General features: G+C 35.6%; 1 protein-coding gene across 2 annotated transcripts in view; it reads left to right on the top strand.

Moving 5' to 3' along the window:
- LOC112044364 (uncharacterized) overlaps positions 1 to 26,865 on the top strand; it is a 554,970-nt gene that overhangs the window by 515,848 nt on the left and 12,257 nt on the right. For both annotated transcript variants that reach the window (XM_052888051.1, XM_024080189.2), the window contains exons 5-13: positions 4,084 to 4,166; positions 16,410 to 16,487; positions 17,072 to 17,148; positions 17,690 to 17,754; positions 18,212 to 18,389; positions 21,962 to 22,098; positions 22,538 to 22,742; positions 23,602 to 23,766; positions 24,611 to 24,804. In XM_052888051.1, coding sequence (XP_052744011.1) covers positions 4,084 to 4,166; positions 16,410 to 16,487; positions 17,072 to 17,148; positions 17,690 to 17,754; positions 18,212 to 18,389; positions 21,962 to 22,098; positions 22,538 to 22,742; positions 23,602 to 23,766; positions 24,611 to 24,804 — 1,182 coding nt within the window. The remainder of the gene's footprint in view (positions 1 to 4,083; positions 4,167 to 16,409; positions 16,488 to 17,071; positions 17,149 to 17,689; positions 17,755 to 18,211; positions 18,390 to 21,961; positions 22,099 to 22,537; positions 22,743 to 23,601; positions 23,767 to 24,610; positions 24,805 to 26,865) is intronic.

The raw sequence follows: 26,865 nt of genomic DNA, 5'->3' as shown, positions 1-26,865 counted from the left end.
TCAGACATGCCAAATAAATATAACAATTGCTCTATATATCGCTGTTGATCTACACATATAGTATTTGACTTGTTATCTACATTTATTCTCATACCTAAGTAGCATTTTACAGGACCTAAATCTTTTAGCTTAAATTCTGAACCTAATACATTTTTCAACTTGTTTGTTTCCTCTACACTATTTGAAAAAATTAAGAAGTCATCAACATAGACTGCAACAATAATTTTAACATTATTAAACATTTTTTGAAACAAACATGGTTCATATTTACTATTTTTAAATCCCAAGTTACATAAACAATCTTTGACTTTTTCATACCAAACTAAGGAAGATTGTTTAAGCCCATAAATAGCCTTATTTAATTTTAACACTTTACCTTTACAATTTTCATTTTCAAACCCTTCAGGAATAGACATATAAATATCTTCTTTTAATTGACCATTTAAAAAAGCTGTAGTAACATCTAAGTGTGTAATAGACATACCCCATTGTACACTAAGAGCAAATAACAATCGTAATGTGGAATGTCTTACCACCGGGGAAAAAGTGTCCATATAGTCTATACCTCTTTGCTGGGTAAAACCTTTTGCCACAAGTCTTGCACGATAACGCACTTTATCATTTAAGTCCAACTTTTTGTTTAAAACCCATTTACACTGCACTATTGACACATCACTTGGAATGTCCACCAGATCCCACGCTTTGTTATAGTGGAACGACTGCAACTCTTCGTGCACGGCCTGCCTCCACTGTTGAGCCTCAGGCCCTTTGAGCGCCTCAGAGAAAACAATATTCTCTATTTCTTGATAATTAATATCAGTTGTGACTTTTAAACCGAAACGTTCTGGATTTCTCCTGTTTCTTTTTGAAGGTAGCTCTGAAACCTCACAAATCTGTTCTTCTGTTAGAGTGTCATCACTGACTTCAGAAGTAGCATTAGTGTAAACTGATGTGTTTAAACTACTCAGAGATTCATTCAGTGTAGTTTCATCCCCCACTGAATCTCTGCTTTCATTATTTGTTTCTGAAACTTGATTACTTATATCCTGATTTAATTTTTCTTCCTGAAACCATAACGCGCTGTCATTTTCTTGCTCCTGTGAGTATGTTTTTTCTTCCATAACAATAACATCTCGCTTCACCGTTATAGTATTTTTTCTTGGGTCATACACACGGTATCCTTTTGTGTTTTCTGAAAATCCAACTAAAATATATTGTTCTGATTTTCTATCCCATTTTAATCTCCTTTCTTTTGGAATATGTACCATTACTGTACATCCAAATAAACGGATATTACTTAAGTCGGGCTTTTTGTTATACCACATTTCAAAGGGTGTTTTATTTTCCAAGCTTGAAGAAATACATCTATTTTTAATATACACGGCTGTGTTTGCTGCTTCAGCCCAAAATTTTTTATCCAGTTTTGAGTCAAAAAGTAAGCATCTTGCTTTTTCAATTATAGTTCTGTTCGCTCGTTCACAGACACCATTCTGCTCTGGCGTGTATGCTACAGTTTTCTGATGAATAATGCCTTGCTGTGCCAAGAAATTCTGCATTTCACCGTTACAAAATTCTCCACCATTATCTGAGCGTAGTATCTTTATTTTTCCATTTTGTTGGTTCTCAACTATCGCCTTGAACTCTTTGAATTTTTTCAAAACTTCATTCTTTTGTTTTAAGAAATATATAAATGTCATACGACTATAGTCATCCACAAATAATAGAAAATACTGTGAACCTGCAATCGACTTTGTTTCCATTGCTCCACATATATCGGCATGAATGATGTGTAGTGTGCGAGTACTCCTTTCACCAATATGCGAAAAAGGTAGTCTGCTCTGCTTCCCTTCACAACAGATCACACATCTATTCTTTGTCACATCACTTGAACTCGGGAATGTCAACCCGTCAACAATGCTCTTCATTTTATTTAAATCACAGCTATTAATGTGTGCTAATCGTCTGTGCCACAACTCTGCACTTTCTACTGCCTTTAAACCTAACCTACAAATCTTATCTTTTGTTTTCAACTTGTAGACGCCGTTAGTCAATTCTGCAGTTGCAACGAGCTCATCAGATCTGTTACGGATGTAACACTGATTTTGACTGAAACTTACTTTGTTTCCATTATTTATCAGCTCGCTTACGGATAACAAATTGGTTGTTAAACTTGGCACACACAGCACATTTTTAATTGTGATGTCATAATTATGACTGCTCGTAATTTTAACGTCACCATAGCACAAAACCGGCACTTTTGTATTGTTTGCAATTGTAATTTCACCTAAAGTTGGTGAATACGTAGCGTTGTTTATCCAACTTTCGTTCGACGTCATATGCGCACTTGCGCCAGAGTCGACGTACCACTCGTTTTTATTATACATTCCGTTTAGAAACACGACGTTAAATGCATTTGTAGACTCATTTTTCTTTAGCAACGGACACTGACTACGGTAATGATTCTTTTTACATTTATAGCAACTAATGACTTTTTTTTCAGTAAAATTCATTCCGCCATCTTTGTTATAGTTCCGCGCCTTGAAGTTATTTTTCTTCGCAGCGAATGCAGCGCCACTGGAATCTGTATCGGCAAACTTTGTAACTTCCATATCAATTAATTTCGATTTGATCGCATCTGTAGTTATTTGCATACCAGAGTGCTCTATGGCCATAATCATAGGTGAAAATTGATCCGGCAAACCTGCTAATAATAATGATCCAATCCATTCCTCCGTGATTGTAAAACCTGTGCCTTTTAATCTCTGGGCTGTATCGACTAATTCAGTGACGTATGATGTCATAGAACTACATTTTTCTTGCCGTATTGAGATTAAATGCCGTAATAAGCTTATTTTTCTAGAATAACCTGAGTCATCGAACATGTTTTTCAGCTTCATCCATAACTCGTTTGAACTGGTTGTTTCCTTCACATGCACGTACAATCCGGGATCGATGGTTAAAATTAGCTTCGCCTTTGTTCTTGCGTCTTCTTCTGGTTTAATTTCAAAGCTAGGGGTCGGCTTGATGTACTGTACCATGCCCTCAAGCACCAGCAGATTTTCCGCCGCAAAACTCCATTCATCGTAATTATCTCTTCCCTTCAATTTCGGGATACTTTGAATGTAATTCACTGCCATGATTAATTATTACGCGAAAAAACAACAATATTTCAACTGTACTATACTAAATACTGAAATATTTAACTAGATTAAAACAGATTATTTTGCCCATAACCTATTAGAATAAAACGTTCTTTCACTGCGTATATCACTTTAATTACGGAAATCAATTGTGCCAACATACATGATACTTAACAATAGACATAGAGGATCAAAGACAATTAACATTGTACCAACTATTATTTTGTTACAGTATTGCTATACTTTAATAATATTACCTCACCGTTCAACTATATAACTATCTATACAAGCCTCACGGTATCACCCGCGTAGTTCCCGTTCCCGTGAGAATACGGGGATAGAATATAGTCCATGACTTATAAATAACGTGGCTTCCTATAGGAGAAAGATTTTTTTTTTATTCTTTACAAGTTAGCCCTTGACTACAATCTCACCTGATGGTAAGTGATGATGCAATCTAAGATGGAAGCGGGCTAACTTGTTAGGAGGAGGATGAAAATCCACACTCCTTTCGCGTGCTACACGGCATCGTACCGGAACGCTAAATCGCTAACTAAATCGGTAACTAGCCACGGCCAAAGCCTCCCACCAGCCAGACCTAGAAAGACCAGAATTTTAAAATCAGTTTAAAAAATCTATCTCAACAACCTTAAGTAGAAACTTTACCTCTTTATAATATTAGTTATCAGCCTATTTTAATGGTTCTCTACAGTATCTAACTGGCGTCCCTACTTGACGTGCTCTCTGAGGCACGGGAGTGAATCTTCCCAACTCCAGGCTGAACATTTTTACTGAGAGTTTCTGAGAGGAAAGAAAAGCTCAAAATTTCATAGCTTTAAGTAATGTTTTGGACTGTTGTAACTATATCCTTTGCGGTTAACTATTTACAACTACAGTGTAATAGCATCGGGCAACAATTATTATAACATTACGTCTATTCCAGACAAATGGGCCCCGCGGCTGTGAGCTGCATCTGCGCACCCGGCTACACGGGGGACCTCTGCGAGTCGCAAATTGCCGCGCCGGGTAAGTGCTCCGTATTGCGTTTTAATATTACACTAACCGCAAATTACTTCTACACTTGCTCGCTCCGTTACAGTTTTATGATGATTGTTATTGCTATCGGTTGATCGAATGCTGCGTTTTGTTTTCTCTGTGAAAATTAATTATGTACGTTCGCACTTTATAGCTAGTTACCACAACTTTTATTCCATCTTCACTGTAAACGTTCACCTTCATTGTAAACCTTTGCAAATCGCAAATGGCCGCGTCGGGTAAGTGCTCCGTATTGCGTTTTAATATTGCACTAACCGTAAATTACTCCTACACTTGCTCGCTTGCTCGTAACAGTTTTATTATGATTATTATTGCTATTGGTTGACCGAATGCTGCGTTTTGTTTTCTCTGTGAAAATGAATTTTGTACGTTCACACTTTATAGCTAGTTAACACGACTTTTATTTCATCTTCATTACAAACGTGTGTTACCTCTGTGAATCGAAAATTGCCGCGCCGGTTAAGTGCTCCGTATTGCGTTTTAATATTGTACTAACCGTAAATTACTTCTACGCTTGCTCGCATCGTTACAGTTTTATTATAAGTGTTATTGCTATTGGTTGACCGAATGCTGCGATTTGTTTTCTCTGTAAAAAATGAATTGTGCGTTCATATTAATTGATCTAGTAGACATAACATTTTTTTAGTGTCTTCAATTATTTAAACTTTTAAACTATATAAATTATATAGTTTAAAAGCATATATTAAAGTAACTACACCCCGTGTGTTCATTGAATATGCCTAATGTTCCTTAAATTGCCAGTAGTTCCTTAAATTAGCGTGTCCAACCAATCAAACAAATTCTTCAGCTCTAAAATGTCAGTACCAATTAAAAACAATACTTTTATTTTTTTCAGTATTTTGAAAATAATAAGGGGATCAAAGTAATCTACATGTTTAGTATCCTAAATATTTCTCTATATTTAGGATTGAACTGGAGTTTAACTAGAATGTACACCGCAGAGTGAATTAACTATTAAATTAATTAGTTATAAAGCTTATTAATAGTTGTTGATGCCTTTGTGCGTGTGAAGCACTGTTGAAACATTATGCGCCATACGTATTATACGTATCGTATATTTCCGATATTATGTTTCCAAAATTGAATAGAAATTGAGTAATAGATTCAAATCAATTATATGGCTTTTGCGCTATACAGTAAACGTGTTTAATACGATTGCAAACAACGCGGTAATATATTTAATGAACGTGAAATTCAAATTTTCGGGATAAAAGGTAGCTATGTTGCTCAATAACCTACCTGCGTGTGAAATTGTCAAAAATCTGTTCCAAAGAAATTTCAGGAAAAAATCTCAGTTCATAGTTTAGAAGACTGTACTCTCTATATCCTCCAATGACACCGACAAGCTTGAGCAGCAAAGCTATAGTACATTAGTCCGGTCAATCTAGACCAAAAAATGAGAGTGAAGGTACATTAAATCCCAACAAGCTGAAAATCAGTAAATTTCTTTTTCGGGTATATCACCATTTTCAAGTGTGGCTTGGTTATCAGCTAGACCCTACAGACTGGGGTTAGAAGTTGGTCAACAATATATTAGAGCCAAATTTTGCTTCCACCTGCGCCGGAAAAACGCGCTAATACTGGCTCATAATGTGTGCATATTATAACGGTAACTACTTTTATAACTTTTTGAATCGTTATATCTCAGAAACGGTGGCTCGTAAGTAAAAAGTATTTATACATTTTTATAGATAATTTTATAATCTACAATTATTGTCAGCTTGCTTTTATGATAAAACTTATCGTTTTGCTGAATATCGCCTTGAATAATTTTTTTTCCATAAACGGGAATGATGGGAAAATTGTTTATGTTTTGAACAATTTTACTGATTTACAGCTTCTTGGGACTTTATGCACCTTCGAATATCTAAATTGACCGGACTACATGTCAATTGTTTAGGAATTTAAACTCAAAAAGCTTACTTCTTATGCTTCACAAACCATCAATGACAGTATTTCGTTACAATTTATGTGAATAGAAAATCAAATCAAGCCCTATAGTGGATTTTGTAAATCTAATTTTCACTTATAGTGTTAGACTTACGTCTAGACTCTAGATCTAGACTATTACAAGGCTACGCTGTTAACATTGTCTTTAGGCACAGAATTACTAATCCAATGCTAATTGTAACACTTCTAAGATATCCCATTCAATGTTAACGTTAATCAACGATCAAAGTATTAACTTTGATCGTATCGAGTGAAGTAACTTGATCATCATATTATTTAATATTGTATTTGCTGTAACCTTCTGAATGGAAGATTATTAAAGAAACCTTTTTCTGAATCACAATAACATTATCAAGGAGTGTTTTATTTATTTATATATATTTAACGCATGCACTTACGATAATACATGAATGACAATAAGTTTAAGGACGATATGGTTCTTCTCAGTCCCTCAATCAGTGGACTTCGTAAACTAGTTGCAATCTGCGAACGTTACGCCTTAGATCATGGCTTAAAATATAACGTCAAGAAAACAGTTACGATGGTGTTCCGTGCAGGCAGAGGTCCAGAGAGGATCCCTGGGGTGTTCCTTGAAGGAAATTTACTTGAAAGGGTTGAGCGGTTCAGATATCTCGGACACGTTGTGACTGAGGATCTCAATGACAATGAAGATATAGAGAGGGAGCGACGTGCTCTGTCTGTCAGATGCAACATGCTCGCACGTCGGTTTGCAAAGTGCAGCGAACAGGTCAAAGTGACATTGTTTAGAGCATACTGTCTATGCTTCTACTCATGTCAACTTTGGACCAAGTACACCAGACGCGCAATCAACAACATCAGGGTACAATACAATGATGCGTATCGTATCCTGATGAAGTTGCCGCGGTACTGCAGCGCGTCGGGCATGTTCGCGATGGCCAGAGTACCGGACTTCTTCGCGATCATCCGATCGCGAATCGCAAATTTTTGGTACCGTTTGCGATCCTCAAAAAATGAGATTCTCACCACGCTGGCTGAGTGTCTGGACTGCTCAATTTATAAACATTGGCTTTCAGTGCACCAAGAGCCTAATAGAAAGTAGCAGAACATACGAATATGTATAGATAATACCTATACTAGTTAGACAATTAAACTAGTGTAATGTCAATTTTAATTACTATTTTTACTATTTTTGTATTGTTATTATTATTGTTTGTTTTACACTGGGTTTTTACCTTTAAATAAACTATTATTATTATTATTATTATTATTATTAAGTTACTTTACATGACGTGAATACAATTTAAAGATGTGTAACCCTTGATACTAGTCACAACAACTCATGTACTAGTATTAATAGTGAGTCATTATTCTTCGTGCCCAAGCTTTTACAATCTACATATATTCATCTTGAAACATTATAGTACATTATGAAATAAGTGCGGTAAGTTAAAACTTACATCCGAGGTGATATTGCAGCTCGAGCCAACGGTGAGATCAAAGCGCACGTATGTCATACGATGTTTTATATCACATTTGCGAGGAAACACACTTTGAACACACTTTCTGTAAATGAATTTGCATCTTAGCCTGTTGTCCATATGATGACATTTTGACACGCTTGTCATTACAAAGATAGCGAAGTGCGAGCACCAGCGTTATTTTTAGGCAAATGCACCAAAAACAGCCAGTATTTGTACTTTACATTACGGCACATGTCCGTAATGAGATTTTGGAAAAATACATTTTCGGGTTTTTTGGAAAAACACCCAAAATCCAAACTGTGTATAAAAGATCAATACTTTGCAGGACGCACAATAAGATAAGTCCTACAAATTAAAGTATCTATAAGCAAAGAACATATTACAGCCCAGAAAAAACCCATATTCAAAGCTAAACCAAATTAAAACTTATAATTAGTTTTCAAAAAATAATGAAAAGAAAAAATGATATACGAGTAACATTAAAGTACAGTACATAAATGGTAACTCATTAATGATTAATTCATTAATGAGTTACCGTTTATCTAATACTTAATTTAATAGTTAACTACAGATTATATTACTTCCAAACATTAAACTCACTGATTCGCAGTAATAGAATGTCCATTCAAGAGCAATCAATTCCACCAGTCTCATTCGCTATTGAACTGAAAACTACTGAGATGGATTGACACCCACTTTAATATCGACGCCAACTGTGCCGCTTAGAGAACAGATTTCTAATAATTTTGCTACAAAGTGTTCATGTTTTGAATTGTAGACCAAAATAGATAATTCACAGGCTGTACAAATTATAATCCACAGCCAAATAACAACGAATAGGCTAATTCACTAACTTTGACGTATCTTAGTTGACATACACGAAATTGAGATTCCATGTAACAAATGTCATCCGGTGCCCACTGACAACCCATCGTGGTTTATCATACATACAGTAGATGACATTTCTAATGTTTATTTTAAAAGATTGTTAATAAAGAACAAATTAATGAATAGGTCAGCTGGATAAAATACATAACATAAAGTTTACGTTAATGAAATACTCTTTACTGATTCGTCGTACCTAATCAATTCCACCAGTCTCATTCGCTATTGAACTGAAAACCACTGAGATGGATTGACACCCACTTTAATATCGACGCCAACTGTGCCGCTTAGAACAGATTTCTAATAATTTTGCTACAAAGTTCTCATGTTTTGAATCATAGACCAAAATGGATAATGGGGATGATGACTAGGTTTGAATATATTGATTTTTATGATACATAGGGAAAATAGGGTCAATGTTAACTAATTTATACATAAAAAGCAAAGATTGTCTCGATATTTGCAAAATAAATGAGATTATAAAATTTCAAAATCTATTAAAAATATTTTATCGTAATTAGATAAAAATTCATACAGTTTTAGCTTCCTTACATTAAATGTGACATTTTTTAATACATGAACATAAACGCACAAATAACAAAGATATTAGTAATTTTGTTTGAACGCACATACAAATCTAACGATCATTACATTGCCTACGGCGTCATTAGTTCGTGCCATTTTGTATGGGGCGTTTTTCAGGGAACCGCCGCAGCGCCGCAAATCTGACTCTTTAAATCGCTGCAGCTCCGAAAGCAATGATCGCAGATACCCTGTTCCTTTTACAAAATTGCTTTACTATTAGTATACTCTTAATTTATATACAATTTAAAAAACTGTCACAGGGTGTCCAAATTCATAACCTACACCAATGATGTTAAAAGAAAGAAGAGGTAGATAGTAGGTTACATAAACCACATTCGATGTTTTCAACTGCACACAAAAATTATTTCAGCGGCGTTTTCAACTGCGCGATGAAAGTGCGGCGACTGAGCTCAGGTTTGCTAATTAGCATAGTTTCAACGTGCCGCTCACGGTTCGCGTATAACCTATGTACCTCTTTTTTCTTTTAACATCATTGAAAGAATGAAAAGAAGAACCCAAAGAAGAACGAATAGGTACTGTAGGCTAATTCACTAACTTTGACGTATTTACTTGACTTAAACGTAATTGAGATTATTCGTAACAACATCCCGTGTCTACTGGCAACCCTTTATGAATATCATACAGTAGGTAGATGACATTTCTCAGTTGATTTGATGTTTATTTTAATAGTTTTTTAATAAGCTACCAAATTAGTCAATAATAATGGTGGTAATAATATTAGTCGAAAACTTAAAATTAAAGTCACGAGAAGAGCCCACAACAAACTCCAGTCAGGTTTTTCTTTTTTCAGTATGTCTTAGGTATATCTTATATCTTTTTTTATGTTTTAATGAAATACTTTCCAAATTAAACGACTGATTCGCAGTAATAGCAATCAATTCCAGCAGTCTCATTCGCTATTGAACTGAAAACTACTGGGATGGATTGACACCCACTTTAATATCGACGCCAACTGTGCCGCTTAGAGAACAGATTTCTAATATTTCCGCTACAAAGTGCTCTAGACAGCGGACGTCATATTTCAAGCTCCCAAGAAGTTGGTAGTGCTAAGTTTGATCGCAACAGGTGCCTGATTGGACCGGTACTACATGTTAGCAATATTACAGATAGTTTTTAGGACACTCGTAAATTATCTTACTTTTATTCATAGCATGACTCTGAAATGTATTGTTTTCAGAATTTATCTACATTTGTCAGTGAGTTTCTTTATGCTGCCTTAATTTGCATTAAATTGCACACAACTAAATGCCTAAACAGATTTGTATGGAGTATTGAGTTTTACTTAATTCATCCTAAGACGCAAGGTTTATTAATTTTAGTAGTAGTTTTTTTTATTTCTTAATCCTTAGGTTATTATAACATTAATTATTTTATTACCTGGGGACACGGCAGTGCTCCGGCCAAGTCGAGCATATTTATTTACTATAACTAAAGAGTAACTTATAACCGTAGTAACCGAATATGTTGTACTTTGAATAAAATTACTGAAAAATTGGGACTATAAAAGAAGAACAAGAAAACACATTTTTTAATACATTACTTTCGTTTGCACTGATCTCCTAAACACGTTTTCATGTGTTTTTACAAGCAGATTTAGCAAAGCTGTTAGGTATACCTAACAGACGTAACAGCTGAAGAATAAAAATTAAATCCGACAAAGAGGCGGGCTAGGTACATACAGAACATAGCTAGTTTTTAATGTATTTGTTACGTTTTTAAGGCACGATATACGAGTATTTACACTTACTTTGACTTTAAAATACTAAGATAGATCGTTACAAATTTTAATATCAGTGCCACCAAATGCACCTCCCTACGAAACACATTTCCAATATCCGCTACAAATTGATGCAGCCGATATTGGAAATCTGGACGCGGATACTTTAACCAAGTTTAAAGAAACATCCTGAGATCCTTTAGTATATTATGTCAGAGTTATAGTAAAATTGATACAGATTTCGATAACAATAATTGTTTATTTGCAAGAATTATTGTTTTTTACAACATTCAACTAAATTAATAGTGTGCAAATATTATACATGGTGAAATAATAAAAAAAATACAAACAGTCACAATTACCAAAATAAATGAAATGAAATTAAGAAAAAGAAAAATACAATCACAATTACTAAATTAAATTAAATGAAATTACAAACAAAAAAGAAAAAATAACACCAACAGTCATAATTACCAATTAAATTAAAAATACAATAAAGTTACAATTGCAATACAATATACAAAATTCAATATTTTTACAATTAACATTTTTACAATTATTATTTTAATAGTTCTTTGACATTATAGTAGGTTTTATTTTTTCTTTTAAATTGTGCCATAGGTAACGCTTTAATATCTTTAGGAATGCGGTTAAATATTTTGATACACATCCCAGGACAATTCTTTAAGTATAATTTAGTAATAGGTGATATGTTATGTTGGTTTGTCGACCTTGTTCCTAGTCTTCATTTTCTTTCCTTCTTGTTCCTAGTCTTCTTTTTCTTTCTTTCTTGTTTCTAGTCTTCTTTTTCTTTCTGCTGATGCTGGTCTTGGTTCTTGTTCCTATTACGACTGTTTATTTAATCTTGTACGTCGTTTAGTTTTTACTGGTGGTAAAGTCTATAGAAATGATCTAACTTGACGTTTCACTACTAAACTAACTAAGCCTATTTGAAATAAATGAATTTCGTTATGGTTTTTTAATAATAGGTTCTCTCGTTTTTTCTTCTTTTTCAGTTAATAATACTAGTGTGTATGTTCTTTATTTGTGATATTTAAGTTATCTTTTATTTACTGTTCTTCTTTATATCATATGTTGTGTTTATTTGTAAATAATTACTACACTTATAATAATTTATAATTTAGTTACATTTTAATATTTTATTTAGTTAGTGTAAGTGATTGTAAATAAACTTAATAAATAAATAAATAAGTAATCTAATCTCTATTTAGATTATGATAAAATGAAACAATTAACCCAGTCTGTCATAATTTATTTTTCTAATAATTTATTTTGCTATCGACCATATCGACAAACTCTTATTTCTTACTTCGCAGTCTAACACAGCATAACAAAATTAAAAATTGAGGTTTAATTTTTTAAATATTCAACAACTTTATCTAGCAAAAGCTGCTGTAAAATAGAACATAAAAATCGAACTGATGCTGGCAACTCAGGTTAATTAACTTTCCAATTTCATCCATAACAGTTTCCAAACAAAGGCTCAAACTTTCACAAACAAAAAGTAATAAAATTGAATACCAATTACATAATGTCATCAGCATCATTTGGCGACATTTTCAGGTTTTGCTCTATGTATGAAAGAATGGTTTGTAGCTTAGACCAATAATATTAAATACTGTTAGATGTGTTACTAGCGCATGTAAAATGAGGCGCTCAAAAGAGGAAATTCATACACAACTCAATGTTAGTTGTGGTCAACAACGAACGTTATTTAAACAAATGATACCTAAATATCGTCTACAATGTCCAGTTATGTATTCTGGAAGTGTAAAAACTATATATACACTTACTATACATAACCACTTTACCAGCTATCACTTTATAGCTTAGTGTCCCATGTTCGCGCTGGTAAGATGGGAGTTACTAGGTAAGGATACATTAAATGAAGTAGATCTGACAGATCTCAGTATAGGGGATATTGTTAGGTTCACGAAGGCTACAGGAAGATTTGAGGGGGGACCACTATTGAGACACCAGTGAACCTGTGTCCTTTTACCACAGGAATTGGGTGGAATGGTCCCTAATTAGGACTGATCACCCGTCTGGCCTCGTCAGACGTTCCCTCTATAAATATATATACTATACATAAATATATAATGGAATTAACAACAAACAACATGGACAAAATTGTGCATGTGTGCGTTCAATGTTGTAGCCGGATTCGGATCACTTTTTGCGATGATTTTGCAGGGATGTAATCGATCTATAGTATAAAATTATCATTGACTTAGACCCATTTGCAATAATGCGGATTGGCGAGCTTAAGGTGTTTTGACTTTTTAATTACTCTGAATTACTTATTTTTTAATTATATCACTGACTTCCCTACACAAGGCTGAACTAAGAATTTCTTAGAAGTAACTCAATATTTCAAAGCACAACTCAGAGCTCATTTTTCTTTTTAAAAGAGTATATAAAACAATAAAGTCGTCGTCATCAACCCATATTCGGCTCACTGCTGAGCTCGAGTCTCCTATCAGAATGAGAGGGGTTAGGCCAATAGTCCAAAAACAAAAATAAACAATAAAGTAGATTACAATAAATATATATTATCATAAAAGTCGGTCTGTATAAAGCATATTTATAGTCCCTAAAATGTCGTTCCTATTGTCGTAAATATATACTAAATACGGTCAATCACTTTTATGGATTGCTTTATCAATTCAAATGAAATCCATCCATTTTATTAGCCTTAACAGAAATGTGATTGGAATCCGGAAAATTTCCTGCGAAGCTTTATGGATTAGGTGTTCATTTTTAATGAACAGGAAACTTTTCTTTGTCATATGTAATTCACTTGACATTTTGGCTATGTCATGTTCAATCCTTTAATGCCAAAACTTCACATCATTTTGTGTTTTTAATGCCCTACTGTAAAGCCAGGACAAACTCCTTTACAGGAAAAGGGATTTGGGACTTAGATACCATCATGCGACTCTAATACGGGTTGGCGGTAACGTTTGATTCTGTAACGTCCCAATCATAGTAGTGGAGCCGAAGAGAGGGTTTTTGCAGTTACTCGAGCGTTGCAGATGAACATGAGAAACTACCTTGATGAGATGACCTTGCACGTCGTTGAGTAGTCCACCAAGTATGAGCCCTTAATATTGGTGGTTACGTTTAATACTTAACCAGTACGTCAATTAAGAATAAAGTAGCTTACTTACGTATATAGCTGGGTGTGCATTTCGAAAATCTAACGATTTGAGCGTATCATAGTGGAATGGGAGGGTTCCAATGTTACAAAATAAAAGTCTTGTATTTAAATTCTCGAACCACGAGCGCGGTTAATTTTTTATTTGTTTTGTAGGAAATCTTTTAAAAAATCGGTAATATTTTCTGATAATTTCAGTAAATAATATAATATAAATTAACCTGCCTTTAAAGTCTGTAGTTTTTTTCCCACCATTGAAAGCGAAAAGTATTTATATAACCACATATTCTTCGAATATCATCTAATCGGTTCCCATGACGCTTTAGTAACTCGTGTAACTGAACCCTTAGGGTTCAGTTACACGAGCAGCACCTTGCCAATGGCTGGCAACCGCTACCGACTGACGACTGCAGACGACTGCAGTTGGCGACAGTCGCCGACTGCAATCGTCGATAGCAGTTGCTGCTCGTGTATAAGGACCCTTATATAAAAAGCGCTCGAAGCTGTGTGAAACTTACGTTTCGTCAATAGCAACGACTCCCCACAGTACCAGGGTCGTTTTCACTAATATTACCTTATCCTTCGTCTGCAGTAATTTGCCGTCTACTAATGAACATTTCAGTAAATAACGTCGGTAAACAGTAGTTTAATTCTTAGTCGTATTGCAAATACGGCTTTATTGGCCCCATTTTATGTGTCGTCATCAACCCATATTCAGCTCACTGCTGAGCTCGAGTCTCCTCTCATATTGAGAGGGGTTAGGCCAATAGTCCACCACGCTGGCCCAATGCGGATTGGCAGACTTCACACACGCAGAGAATTAAGATAATTCTCAGGTATGCAGGTTTCCTCACGATGTTTTCCTTCACCGTTTGAGACACTTAATTTCTTAAAATGCACACAACTGAAAAATTGGAGGTGCATGCCCCGGACCGGATTCGAACCCACACCCTCCGGAATCGGAGGCAGAGGCCATATCCACTGGGCTATCACGGCTCTCTCTATTTTATATATAGATACGTATTTTGTTTAAAATAGGATTTTGATAGCTGCAAGGGTCTACTTTCGTATTGCAAAGAAAGTGCAGGACGAATTTGATTTTCATTTTTGAATTTTGAAAAGTTGAATTTTTACTTTTTTTTCAAAGACACACACACACAGAAACTTTCGCTTTTATAATATTAGTGTGATTTAGAATTTAGACTAAGATCAGGGCTCCCGCTACCATATGTGCAAAGTGTGCAATGCACACGGGCGCCATCCTTTAGGGTCGCCAAAACCAAGGGTTTGGACCCTTGGTTTTTTATTTCTAGACTAAAATATCAAAATTATTTCATTTTGATTTTTTAGCTTACAAATAAATATGACTTTTAAAGATCTGTTCTTTACTTTATTAAACACCTATCTATTATCAAAAAAAGATAATTCAAAATGTTTTAAGGAGCGCCAAAATCCTTTTTCGCACACAGGCGCCAGTATCCTTTACTAAGATTAGTTAGTATGAACGTTTCTTATTTAGTCTTTTGTGTTTATTATTTACTTTTAGGTACCAACAAAATAATTGTCCCATTCGCGCCATCAATTCAGGTGCTTACGGTGATATAGGGTACCTATATAGGGAAGGGTGATATAGGGTGACCACGCAGCGTCGATAACTTTCGAGTTTATTGGCTCAGTGAGATACTCTCCTCTTTTTCTCCGCCATTTCCTTATTTAATCGTCTTTGCGGTAATTTGTTGTCGGCAATTTTTTTTTTTATTCTTTACAAGTTAGCCCTTGATTACAATCTCACCTGATGGTAAGTGATGATGCAATCTAAGATGGAAGCGGGCTAACTTGTTAGGTGGAGGATGAAAATCCACACCCCTATCGGTTTCTACACGACATCGTACCGGAACGCTAAGGTACGTCTTTGTCGGTAGGGTGGTAACTAGCCACGGCCGAAGCCTCCCACCAGCCAAATCGTATCGTTTTGGTAAAAATGATCACTAAATCCTTACCATCGTAATCCCTTAATATATCTTTAAAAGTACTGTATACCTCTTGGACCAATATTTGTGATTAATACTCTAGTAATATTCGATTTTTTCATTTAACCATTATTTTACTATAATGAAACAAAGACATTAAAAAGCGCCATCTACCTATTTCTTAATAAGATTTGTTAATAGCCATGTTTTTAAAAACATGATTCCTCAATTTTTTTGATCTTGTCACTACGAGTATCTCTTTTAAAATAATAGTAGGTATCATGTTGGATACAGAGAGATAGACGAATTCGAATTGTCGATTATAGAAACATCATTAGTGATTATCACTACTGGCTCATACTGTAGCTTTTACAATAGAGGCTTGTTTATATAAATGAACTTTGAGTTTGTTTTCTTTTGCAGAGTGCGGCATCGAAGAGTGTGCCGAAGGTTGTAAGAAAGGAACATCGTGCGATTGTAATCCAAGAGATACTGATATCTGTAAGTATGCGCGGTGGATTTACAAAACGGAGGTCCTGGGTTCGATCCCCGGCTGGGCAGATTGAGATTTTCTTAATTTGTCCAGGTCTGGCTGGTGGGAGGCTTCGTCCGTGGCTAGTTACCACCCTACCGGCAAAGACGTACCGCCAAGCGATTTAGCGTTCCGGTATGATGCCGTGTAGAAACCGAAAGGGGTGTGGATTTTCATCCTCCTCCTAACAAGTTAGCCCGCTTCCATCTTAGACTGCATCATCACTTACCATCAGGTGAGATTGTAGTCAAGGGCTAACTTGTAAAGAATAAAAAAAAAAAAAAGTATTTACAATATGTACCTAGATACAACGATATTATTTTTAATATCTATCAAAGTTTAATTGATTTATTTTTAAAGAAAAGTCTAACTGTTTTTTAAATATATATAAATATGCATTTGATAATAATCTGAAAAACAATCATTAAAATAAAAAAGGCATGTGAAAGGAAGTGATTTTTCTCACTATTTAATTTTTTTATTTCATTGTGGGTACGCACCTAGTGTTATTGAGACCAAAATATTTTCAAATAAGGCTAAATGTTTATTTCAGCGTCCGCCCGTTTTGAGACAAGACTACAAATAATGGATCAAGGAACTGACAACATATCTGAAGAAATCATTAAACAGGTAACAAAATATTTAATATATCAATATGCCTTAGTTATATATAATTTACATCTTTGAATATATAAACTAAGATGCCTACTGATATATAATTTCAGTCATATAATTCATTTAATCTGATTCCGATGAAATTTAAATTTAAACGAAAAATGCACTTTCTAAATATTAATTGATTATGAAACACGGCTAAAACTCACGTGATATTGGGTCGGAGTATGCCCGACAAGTTTCGAACCCATACGGGGCCCTTAGTCATGAGCTAGTTCTTGCATCGCGGCACGATCCAAACTGATCGTTTGATGTTTGGATCGTGCCGCGATGCAAGAACCAGCTCATGACTAAGGGCCCCGTATGGGTTCGAAACTTGTCGGGCATACTCCGACCCAATATCACGTGAGTTTTAGCCGTGTTTCATAATCAATTAATATGAATAACACTCACGATAGTTTAAATTTCTAAATATTGTTTTTTTTTTTATTTGTTCGTATTTTTCTTATAAGTCTAAAAAACACATACAGAAGACTTACGAATAATTTCATTTCAGATAACCAATTACTTGACGGCATCAAATATTACACTTAATGATGAAATAGAAATTTTAAATATAAGGTAAGTTAACAGAACCTTCACTATAGTTAATTAAACAAAATTTTGTTTTACTCATACATAATGGTAGGCAAACATGGTCAAATCTCCTACCGTACTTACCAATAATAGGAACATTATACACTTTTAGCTTTTACATAATTACGAAGATCTGAACATTGCAAGCTCTTATACTATAACTACCACCTTAAAAATAGAATAATTCAAAATATTTATGTCATATGGTGGTAGGTAGGCCAATAGCCTATAGATCATCTTGATTTCGTATGCCATCTAGCAAATTAACAGTACAAACTATACTGAGTTAGTTAAGAATACATACTACTTTTTGGCCCTTTGCCCTATGCTCGGTTACGTTGATTACGTTGAGTTGAAATCGTGAATGCTTATCAATCAAACTTATTAATTCTCAATTTTAAAGATATCAAGTAGTCAATTAATCATATAAAATTTTATCCAGTGCTCCAGACATAAATAACGCACGCACTGTCTGGCTGCGTGTTTGGGGAGCACGCAGAGAGGCGGGTGCACTGCGGACCGCACTTGCTCGCCTCGCCGCTACACGCACCCGCACCGACCGCCTGCGTCTACTGCCCGCTACGCTGCACTTCGACATGCAACCCGCGCTGAGCTTACAAGTAATTGTGTTTTAATATCATAAATAACGCACGCACTGTCTGGCTGCGTGTTTGGGGAGCACGCAGAGAGGCGGGTGCACTGCGGACCGCACTTGCTCGCCTCGCCGCTACACGCGCTCGCACTGACCGGCTGCGTCTACTGCCCGCTACGCTGCACTTCGACATGCAACCCGCGCTGAGCTTACAAGTAATTATGTATTAATATCATAAATAACGGGCGCACTGTCTGGCGGCGTGTTTGGGGAGCACGCAGGGAGACGGGTGCACTGCGGATGACACTGGCTCGCTTCACCGCTACACGCACCCGCACCGACACAAGTTTAATATGGTTTTTTGTATTATATATTTGCTGATTTTCTTTACGTACGCATACCTGAGAATTTTCTTAATTATCTACGTGTGTGAAGTCTGCCAATCACCATTGGGGCCAGCGTGGTGCACTATTTAGCCTAATCCCTCTCATTCTTAAAAGAGACTGGTGCCTAACAGCGAGCCGCATATGGGTTAATAATGATGATGACTCTTTTAAATTAGCCTCCTTCAAATAAACGAATGTGAATTTGAATTTTATTACTATCGTGTAAAACTGTAAAACCAACACGTATAAAATGTACTTCGCCACACTTTTTACGACGTGCTATGAATGTTTCGTAAACATAAAATAAAGTTATACGCAAATTTAAGTAATTTGATGCAAACTCCGTAAATCGCTTCCTCAATGTTATCTTGCTCATGGATTGAAAAGAAGAGAAAACGGTCAAGTGCGAGTGAGACCGGCGCACTGATGGTTTCGTACAAATAATATACATAGTTACAAATAAATAATAATATTAATTTAGTCACGTACAAGTAATATAGTAACTTTACAGAAATTCATTTTTATATTGTTTTTTTTGGAAAGTAGGTCCAAATTTATTTATTGTAGTGATATATAATAAAGTTATTTAGACCGAATACTAAAACGATAAGCGATCGACAGAAAAAATTGCCCGACTAGTGACTCGTGCCTTGCGAAAATTATACTGCCGTGATGAAATTGTCTTGGATCTCTGATTTGATTTCCAAGAGATTACAGACGTATACTGTTTGATATTAATTTCAACTTGAGAGTTTTACTCGTTTATATGGGCTTGTCGTGCTAAACAGAAGGATAAAAAAGTGCTTTTTATTGGAGTTATGTAATTTTCTTTTTACGGAACCCTAAAAAGTTGCAAAGTTGGATTTAGTATTCATCGCGACACGTGTCCCGTCCTACACCTGAGCACTGCACTTTAATATACAATGCTATCTACTCTTATTTGCAACTTGCAACCTATTTTGTACGACTGAAGATTTTATAGTTACGAGTATGGTACATATTTTACACCTACTTTACTAACGGATGCCCGAAAGGAGTAGAAACTTGGACCATAAATGCAAGAGAAAGGCATGGAATAGACATTCGTGATGTGATGATGGAGGCGCATGTTAAGAATACCTTGGACAACCAAGCACACAAATTTATCTATTTTATCCTTTGACTATTTAGACTATCTATGGACGTGTTTCGCATACAAATTCACCAACAAAAAAGTCTGTCGGTTTTTGAGGGGGAGGAGGTAAATTCACACATCAAAAATATTTAACACCATTCTGTGTCCATACACTACATACGAGTATAAATTTGACTCGAAGTACACACACGCGTAAGTTTTACTAACAAACATCGCTTATACTATCCACAGAATATATACATAGAATATTCGATAACTTGATCGATTTTTTGCTATTCCGTCAAAAGAATCGATTCTTTTTAGAAATCGTTTTTATTACTTTGATAAAATTAAGGTAGAAATACTTACAAATTAAACTTTACTCAATCTTTTACAAAACTACAAGTTTTGGCCGTTTTTTATGCAATTAAACTACACAAACCAGCATTTTTAGGGAGGTCTTACACGACGAAAACGATTAAACAATCGATGGAAAACGTGAACCCGCAGGAGGTTAGGACCTTACCAGGACTACGATCTTCAGTAATGAAGGAAATACCGCAGAGAGAGATAGAGAGCACGGACGCCCGCTTTTTTTTAGATAAAACTAAATTACGCAGGAACCAAAAATTTTCTGGCATGGGTCTATGTTCTGCTCCATACTCCCATTTATAAGACAAAGGTATGTTATTCATTATGAAAATATATTTTAATAGCAGCGGTATTTTACAACGGACTTTTGAATAATTTTAAGAAAATTCCATTACAGTATATGGAACTTTTCCAAGGATAATGTAAAGTTTTAATAAGATAAGATAATGATATGAAAATAACAAGATAATATTAATAAGTAGGTATTTAAAATCGACTTTAATCTGGACAGCTGCCAGCTTCATTAAACACCGCTTTAGCCAACATTAAGACGTTCACTCGAACAAGAACTAATTACGTGAAGGGGAAACGAATCTAGCATCTCTAATTACAACACGGGGGTTTTCTCTATTTATTTAAATGAAATTAGCAGCTTAACATCATCATTATCAAAATTCATTTTATTTCAAGTAGGATCAATTTACAAGCACTTTTGAAACGAAGCCGATGGACGTCCACTGCTAAACATAACCATCAATTGAGGACTGCCAAATAACACAGATTACCTGTAGCCCGCTAGATATCCTCGGTGATGTATTGGAGGGTCGACCAGCACTGCGCTTTCCTATATCCTATGCCTATAATAAATTCTTTTAACGGCTCTTCGAACTATATGCCCCGTCCATTACCACTTCAGCTTCGCGACTCATTGAGCTCGGTTCTTTTGCGAATCTCCATATTTATGATTCAATCACACAAATATATTCCGATCATAGTTCATTGCCCGTTGAGTGACTCTGAGCCTATGAACCTAATAGTTGGCGAAAATGTAAAATTACAAACTGTTAATTCGATTCGAACTTTAACTGTATCAAGAACGGGAGTCAAGTTTCATATTCATTCTTTTTGCCGTGGAAACTCTTGGGTCATGGAGTCGCAGTACCAAAAAATGTATCCGAACTATTTCACCGGGATTAGTGCCTCAGAAGGGCTGCTCCTCTAGCTAAGTGGCACGTTGATTCTCTTTCTACGATCGCTAACGTTTCGAAAACTCGAAAGATGTATGGGAATGACATTTGCTATCGACAGATCACGTGATCAAGATCTGTCATTCCCATACATTTTCTAGTTTTCGAAACGTTAGCGATCGTAGAAAGAGAATCGACGTGCCACTTGGCTAAGGGGGCTGACTCATTATTAGCACAAAGGTTCAGCCTGGCCGTCTAACGCGTGATTGTAGGCAGTATTCTTGCCACCAGTCCACGTGGGCATGGTTTTTATAATTATTAGGATAAGTTAGCTTATGTTTGTATTAAAAAACACGAGATCAGTTTGAAATAGATAGACTTTGTGAACTACTATAAATAATAAGAAGAAACTCGTAAAATCCCCCTACAAGGGGTACATCATGAATTAGGAGGCATAAAACTTTCATTGCGCTGTAAAAATGTTTCTCTACTTCCCAGCATTTCCTTACGATTCGTATGCAAATTCACAATTTTATTGCAGTCATTGATCGTGAACCAGCGCCCCGAAGTGTGGGAGGGGTCCGAGTTTATACTGAGCTGTATGGCGTACGGATCCCCCGACATCGAGTTCACTTGGTACAAAGATGGTGTCAAAGTCAACTTCGATGGTACCACGAGGTATGTTGTGAACAAATATATTGTTGATTGCCAAAATACTTAAAACTTATCATAATTTTAGCTATTATAGGTATTTATCTTTTTCTGATAAACTGAAAATCATAAAACGTAGGTCCCTAAATCCATAAAGACATGAATTGAACACTAAAAAAGGTGCGACGACCTAAGATTTTTTGGTTTTAGCAGTTTTCTCGCTGTATCACTACAATGAAGTGTTACATACAAATCTTCGATATGTTTACTGCATACAAATGTCATTTTACAAAAACAACTATAGTCTAAGAGCTTGCTTGCTACAAACTTTCTGCTTTTATTTTATATATGATACCCATCCTATCGAATTTACTTCTTTGGTTGAGTTACCTTAAACAAAACTTGTCGTGGCAAGTAATTTTACTAAAAATTGTTGGAAAATAATTACTTTATTGCTTTTTATCAGAGATATTTGGACCCGCACGGTAGCAGAAGATGCTCTAGGGCGCCGCATGTCAGTCCTCGGCATATCAGAAGCCAAGAAGCCTGACAGTGGAAGATGGTCCTGTTCCGCTGATGACGCGGGCAGAAGAAGATGCAGCGCACTCAGACTGACCATCCTGAGACCACCTGATATCAGACTTGTGCCTTCTAGTCTCACTGTTAATAAGGTAAAGAGTGAGAGTAGAAAATATGCTTTTATTAAATAATAATAATAATTTATTTTGTAGTAAATATTTTAATATCTACCGTCAATATCTTAATTAAATTACTGTTCGGATTTTCCTGCAATTTTCATCAATAGATTTGATTTGAGGTTTGAGCAATTTACGAGGACGGTTTAGATACATTATTTATCTAGGTTTCGTGCAATGTGAAATACGATGTTAATTGTTGGGTATGTCAGAAAAAGTCAAATTGCCTAGGATTTTCATCGAGAAATTCTAATTCTCTGAGATATACTCGTAACAAAACAATGCTTGGTGTGATATTTTAAATATCACACCAAGCATTGCAAAAGCCTTTATTACAAAAGGGTTCCACAAGAGCAAGGCGCAGGCGTCTGCAGTGCTAGTATCTAATAGGAGTAGGTTTGATCAACTTCTCTACGATCTTTCTGCCAAATTTCAACGTTTTACGTCAACCAGTTTTCGAGATTTTGCGATGACCTCACAGAATAAGATTACATTTTTTTAGTTTAGTTTTTGACTGGTCCATCATTATCAACCCATATTCGGCTCACTGCTGAGTTCGAGTCTCCTCTTAGAATGAGAGGGGTTATGCCAATAGTCCACCTCGCTGGCCCAATGCGGATTGGCAGACTACACACACGCAGAGAAAATTCTCGTATGTGCAAGTTTCCTCACGATGTTTTCCTTCACCGTTTGAGACACGTGATAATTAATTTCTTAAAATGCACACAATTTAACAGTTGGAGGTACATGCCCCGGACCGGATTCAAACCTACGCCCTCCAGAATCGGAGGCAGAGGTCATCACGGCTCTTCACCAAAACTTTGACTGGTTACAGGGTGATAACGTTAGCATAACCTGTCTGGCTGGCGCTGGACGGGTCCACGGGACCCTGGGGTTCAGCTGGGCGCGGGAAAAAACCTTGCTGCGGCTGGAGCCCGGACGAGAGGTGTGGGAGGACCTGTATCCCGCTGGAAGTGTTCTCAAACTGTACAATATACAAGTATGGAACTTATGACATTTAAGTCCTCAAATTATTACCTTTAACTATTACCTCAAAATTCAAATATTTTTTTTTTTAATAGTTATAAAAAAAGTTATTTTAGTAAAATATTTTGGGGATGATGACTAGGTTCGAATAAATTGTTTTTTATGAGACATTCGACATTCCTAATTAATACTTAAACAACTAAGATTGTCGGGATGTTTGTAAAATTAGATTTTAGAGAATTAGATGAAATATCGTAAATTTTCAGCTTCCTTACATTCAATGTGACATTTTTCATTATATGAAGTAATCGTTTTCGTTTTCATAAACGCACAAATAACAAAGACATTTGTAATTGTGCTTACACCCATAGAAATCTAGCGATTTACCTCATCGACGACGTCATTCATTCGTGCCATTTAGTATGAGGCGTTTCTGAGCGATTCGTGGCACCGCCGCAAATATGATTATTTGAATCACTGTAGCTCCGAAAGTAATAATTGCAAATACGCCTTACTTCCCCAAATTCTTTTACTATTAAAACTATTACTGTTAGCATACAATTTAATTTTTTATACAATTTAAAAGACTGTCATTAAATATCAATAGGGATATTGATTGAAATGATATAAAAATAAGTCGGGTTTTCCTTCCTGGCGCTATAACTCCAGAACGCACGAACCGATTTCCACGGTTTTGCATTCGTTGGAAAGGTCTCGGGCTCCGTGAGGTTTATAGCAAAGAAAATTCAGGAAAAGGTAGGGGTAGGGTAGGGGTTGGGTTGAAAGTATACATCGAGTTTCACGTGGACGAAGTCGCGGGCGTCTGCTAGTAAAATTATAAAATTATGCTTTTCCAGAAATCAAGCGACTATCGTTGCCAAGTATCATCAGTAGCTGGTAAAAACGCGAAGGGTGTGACTATGTGGGCACTGAACTCCAAAGACGAGGCCTGCGAAAGCGAGGCCTCACATGGTCTGCGATGGCCGAAGACTGCACCGGGGGCGCATGCGGCCGCTACTTGCCCGCCCGGACATAACGGCGAATCTACTAGGTACGAGTCATCATCATAAAATAATAAATAAAAAATAAAAAGTTTATTTCACTTTCTAAATTTACATAAGTTAGTGCGAGTTTGGAACCTTTTAGGAGTAGTAAAACTACTTCTGTATTAGAAGGCTCCGCTCTTCCATAGCTAGTACAGAAATATCAGATTCTAAATGAACATTACAAAATTATTATAATAGGTTGTTTCACATGTGTGTGTGTGTGTGTGTGTGTGTGTGTTTTTCAGGATATAAGTTTTAATATGGATTCTACTTCTTCATAATTCAGTGACGATAAATATTTAATAACTGTTTTCTTGCATTCCTTAACTATTACTGGGTATATGTCGAGTTTTTTTGTTTATCTTATTATGTAAAACATCAGATTGTAGACAGAACTGTTTTCTAGCAAAATAGGTTCTAGCCCGAGTGGTTTGCACTACAACATCTTTACGCCTTTTGCGTAGTTTGAGTGGTGTAAATGCCAACGATTTGTGTTTCCTCAACACAGTGTGCAATATATATAATTTTCTAACCGAAAGCAACTCGCACTCATCATACAAATTAGTTGTAGGATATCTATAAGTATAGCTGGGCATTAACTCTTTAATCCGTTAATCGTTAATTAACGAAGTTAACATTTTGATTAACGGATTAACTTTTAAGTTAACTTAAAAAATGTTAACGGACACGTTAACTTCCGTTAATATGCATAAGTCCGTTAATCGTTAATCCAATGCCTACTATTTACGGCGCGACGCGAAAAACAGGTTCAGACAAGAAAGAAATGATGAATGTTTTTTTTTCAGAAGAAATCAACTAATTACTATATTTATGTTAAATATGTATAGATAAAATCAACAAAAAACAAATTATGGCACTTTTCCCCGGTGCTCATCCTTATTTATCCATACAATGATATAAAAATGTAATATTACAGTCATGTTAACGGATTAACGATTAACGTTAACTTGCGTTAATTTTTCCGGAATGTAACGGTTTAACGTTTAACGAAGCTAACTTTTTTTGTAGCGGATTAACGATTAACGAAGTTAACTATTTGATTAACGGTGCCCAACTATGTCTATAAGGTTTGGAGAGCATAACCTTTAGAAGTGAACGTTGAGCTCTCTCAACATCTAGAAACCTTATCTTTGCCGTTCCACCCCAGACTGGTTTACCTACAATAACTTATTATAGATTGAGCCAAAGCTAGATAGACTGTGTTTAGAAGCTTCTTAGAAGCAAAACATAACATCTAGTTGAGGGTAGACCAACACTGCTTTCCGGCCGCTGGATTTCGTCGAAGAATAATCGTTTATTTTAAAATTTTGCCACACACCAAAATGCCGAAGCACCGTTGCAGCGTCCGACGCCTGAGCAAGGCAAGACCAAAACTCAAGTAGCAGAAGCATCAAACACCACCTATTTACAGTGTGCAGTGTGCACCTATGTACCTAAATGAAAAAATTTACCTGGCATTTTCAACATATTCACACTTTTTCGACGTCTATGAATCGAAAGACTATCTCATGGATACTCATTAATTAAAAAATCATTAAATTTAGCACTAGGGAATCCACTACATAAAACAAAGGCTTAGAACAATAATTATTTTGTATCGAACGCTAAGCAGCAAACGATTATAATGTTCAAAAAAACCTGTGCGTAGCGAGCGATTCTAATGTGCTGTTGAATCGCTAGCAGCTTCACAACTTTTATTTCCAGTGAAACTAACTAAAATGTCTGCATAAAAATAATTAAAACCACCAAAAAGAACAAATACCTAAGCTTTCCAAAATATTGTAATGAAATGGTTCATTTTGAATGCCTTCTTTATAGGTATAAATATATTATACCTATAAAGAATTAATAGGTATAAATTGTTTCTATTAAAATTAAGTAAGGTTAAACAATGGAAGGACTGTTTTGATGATGAAGGAATTGACGTTGGCTTCGTACAAAATAACATACCTTCCCATTCCTCTCACGTTTGCTCAACTTTAAAAATTGCTTTTCTAGTTCTTACTAAACTTTAACGTTGAAGCTTTTAAAAATTTTTGTCTTGG

This window comes from Bicyclus anynana, chromosome 21 (genome assembly GCF_947172395.1).
Source record: "Bicyclus anynana chromosome 21, ilBicAnyn1.1, whole genome shotgun sequence".
In the NCBI taxonomy this organism is placed as follows: Eukaryota; Metazoa; Arthropoda; class Insecta; order Lepidoptera; family Nymphalidae; genus Bicyclus; species Bicyclus anynana.
Note: the sequence above shows the minus strand (reverse complement) of the source record. Positions and strands in the feature narration are given on the sequence as shown.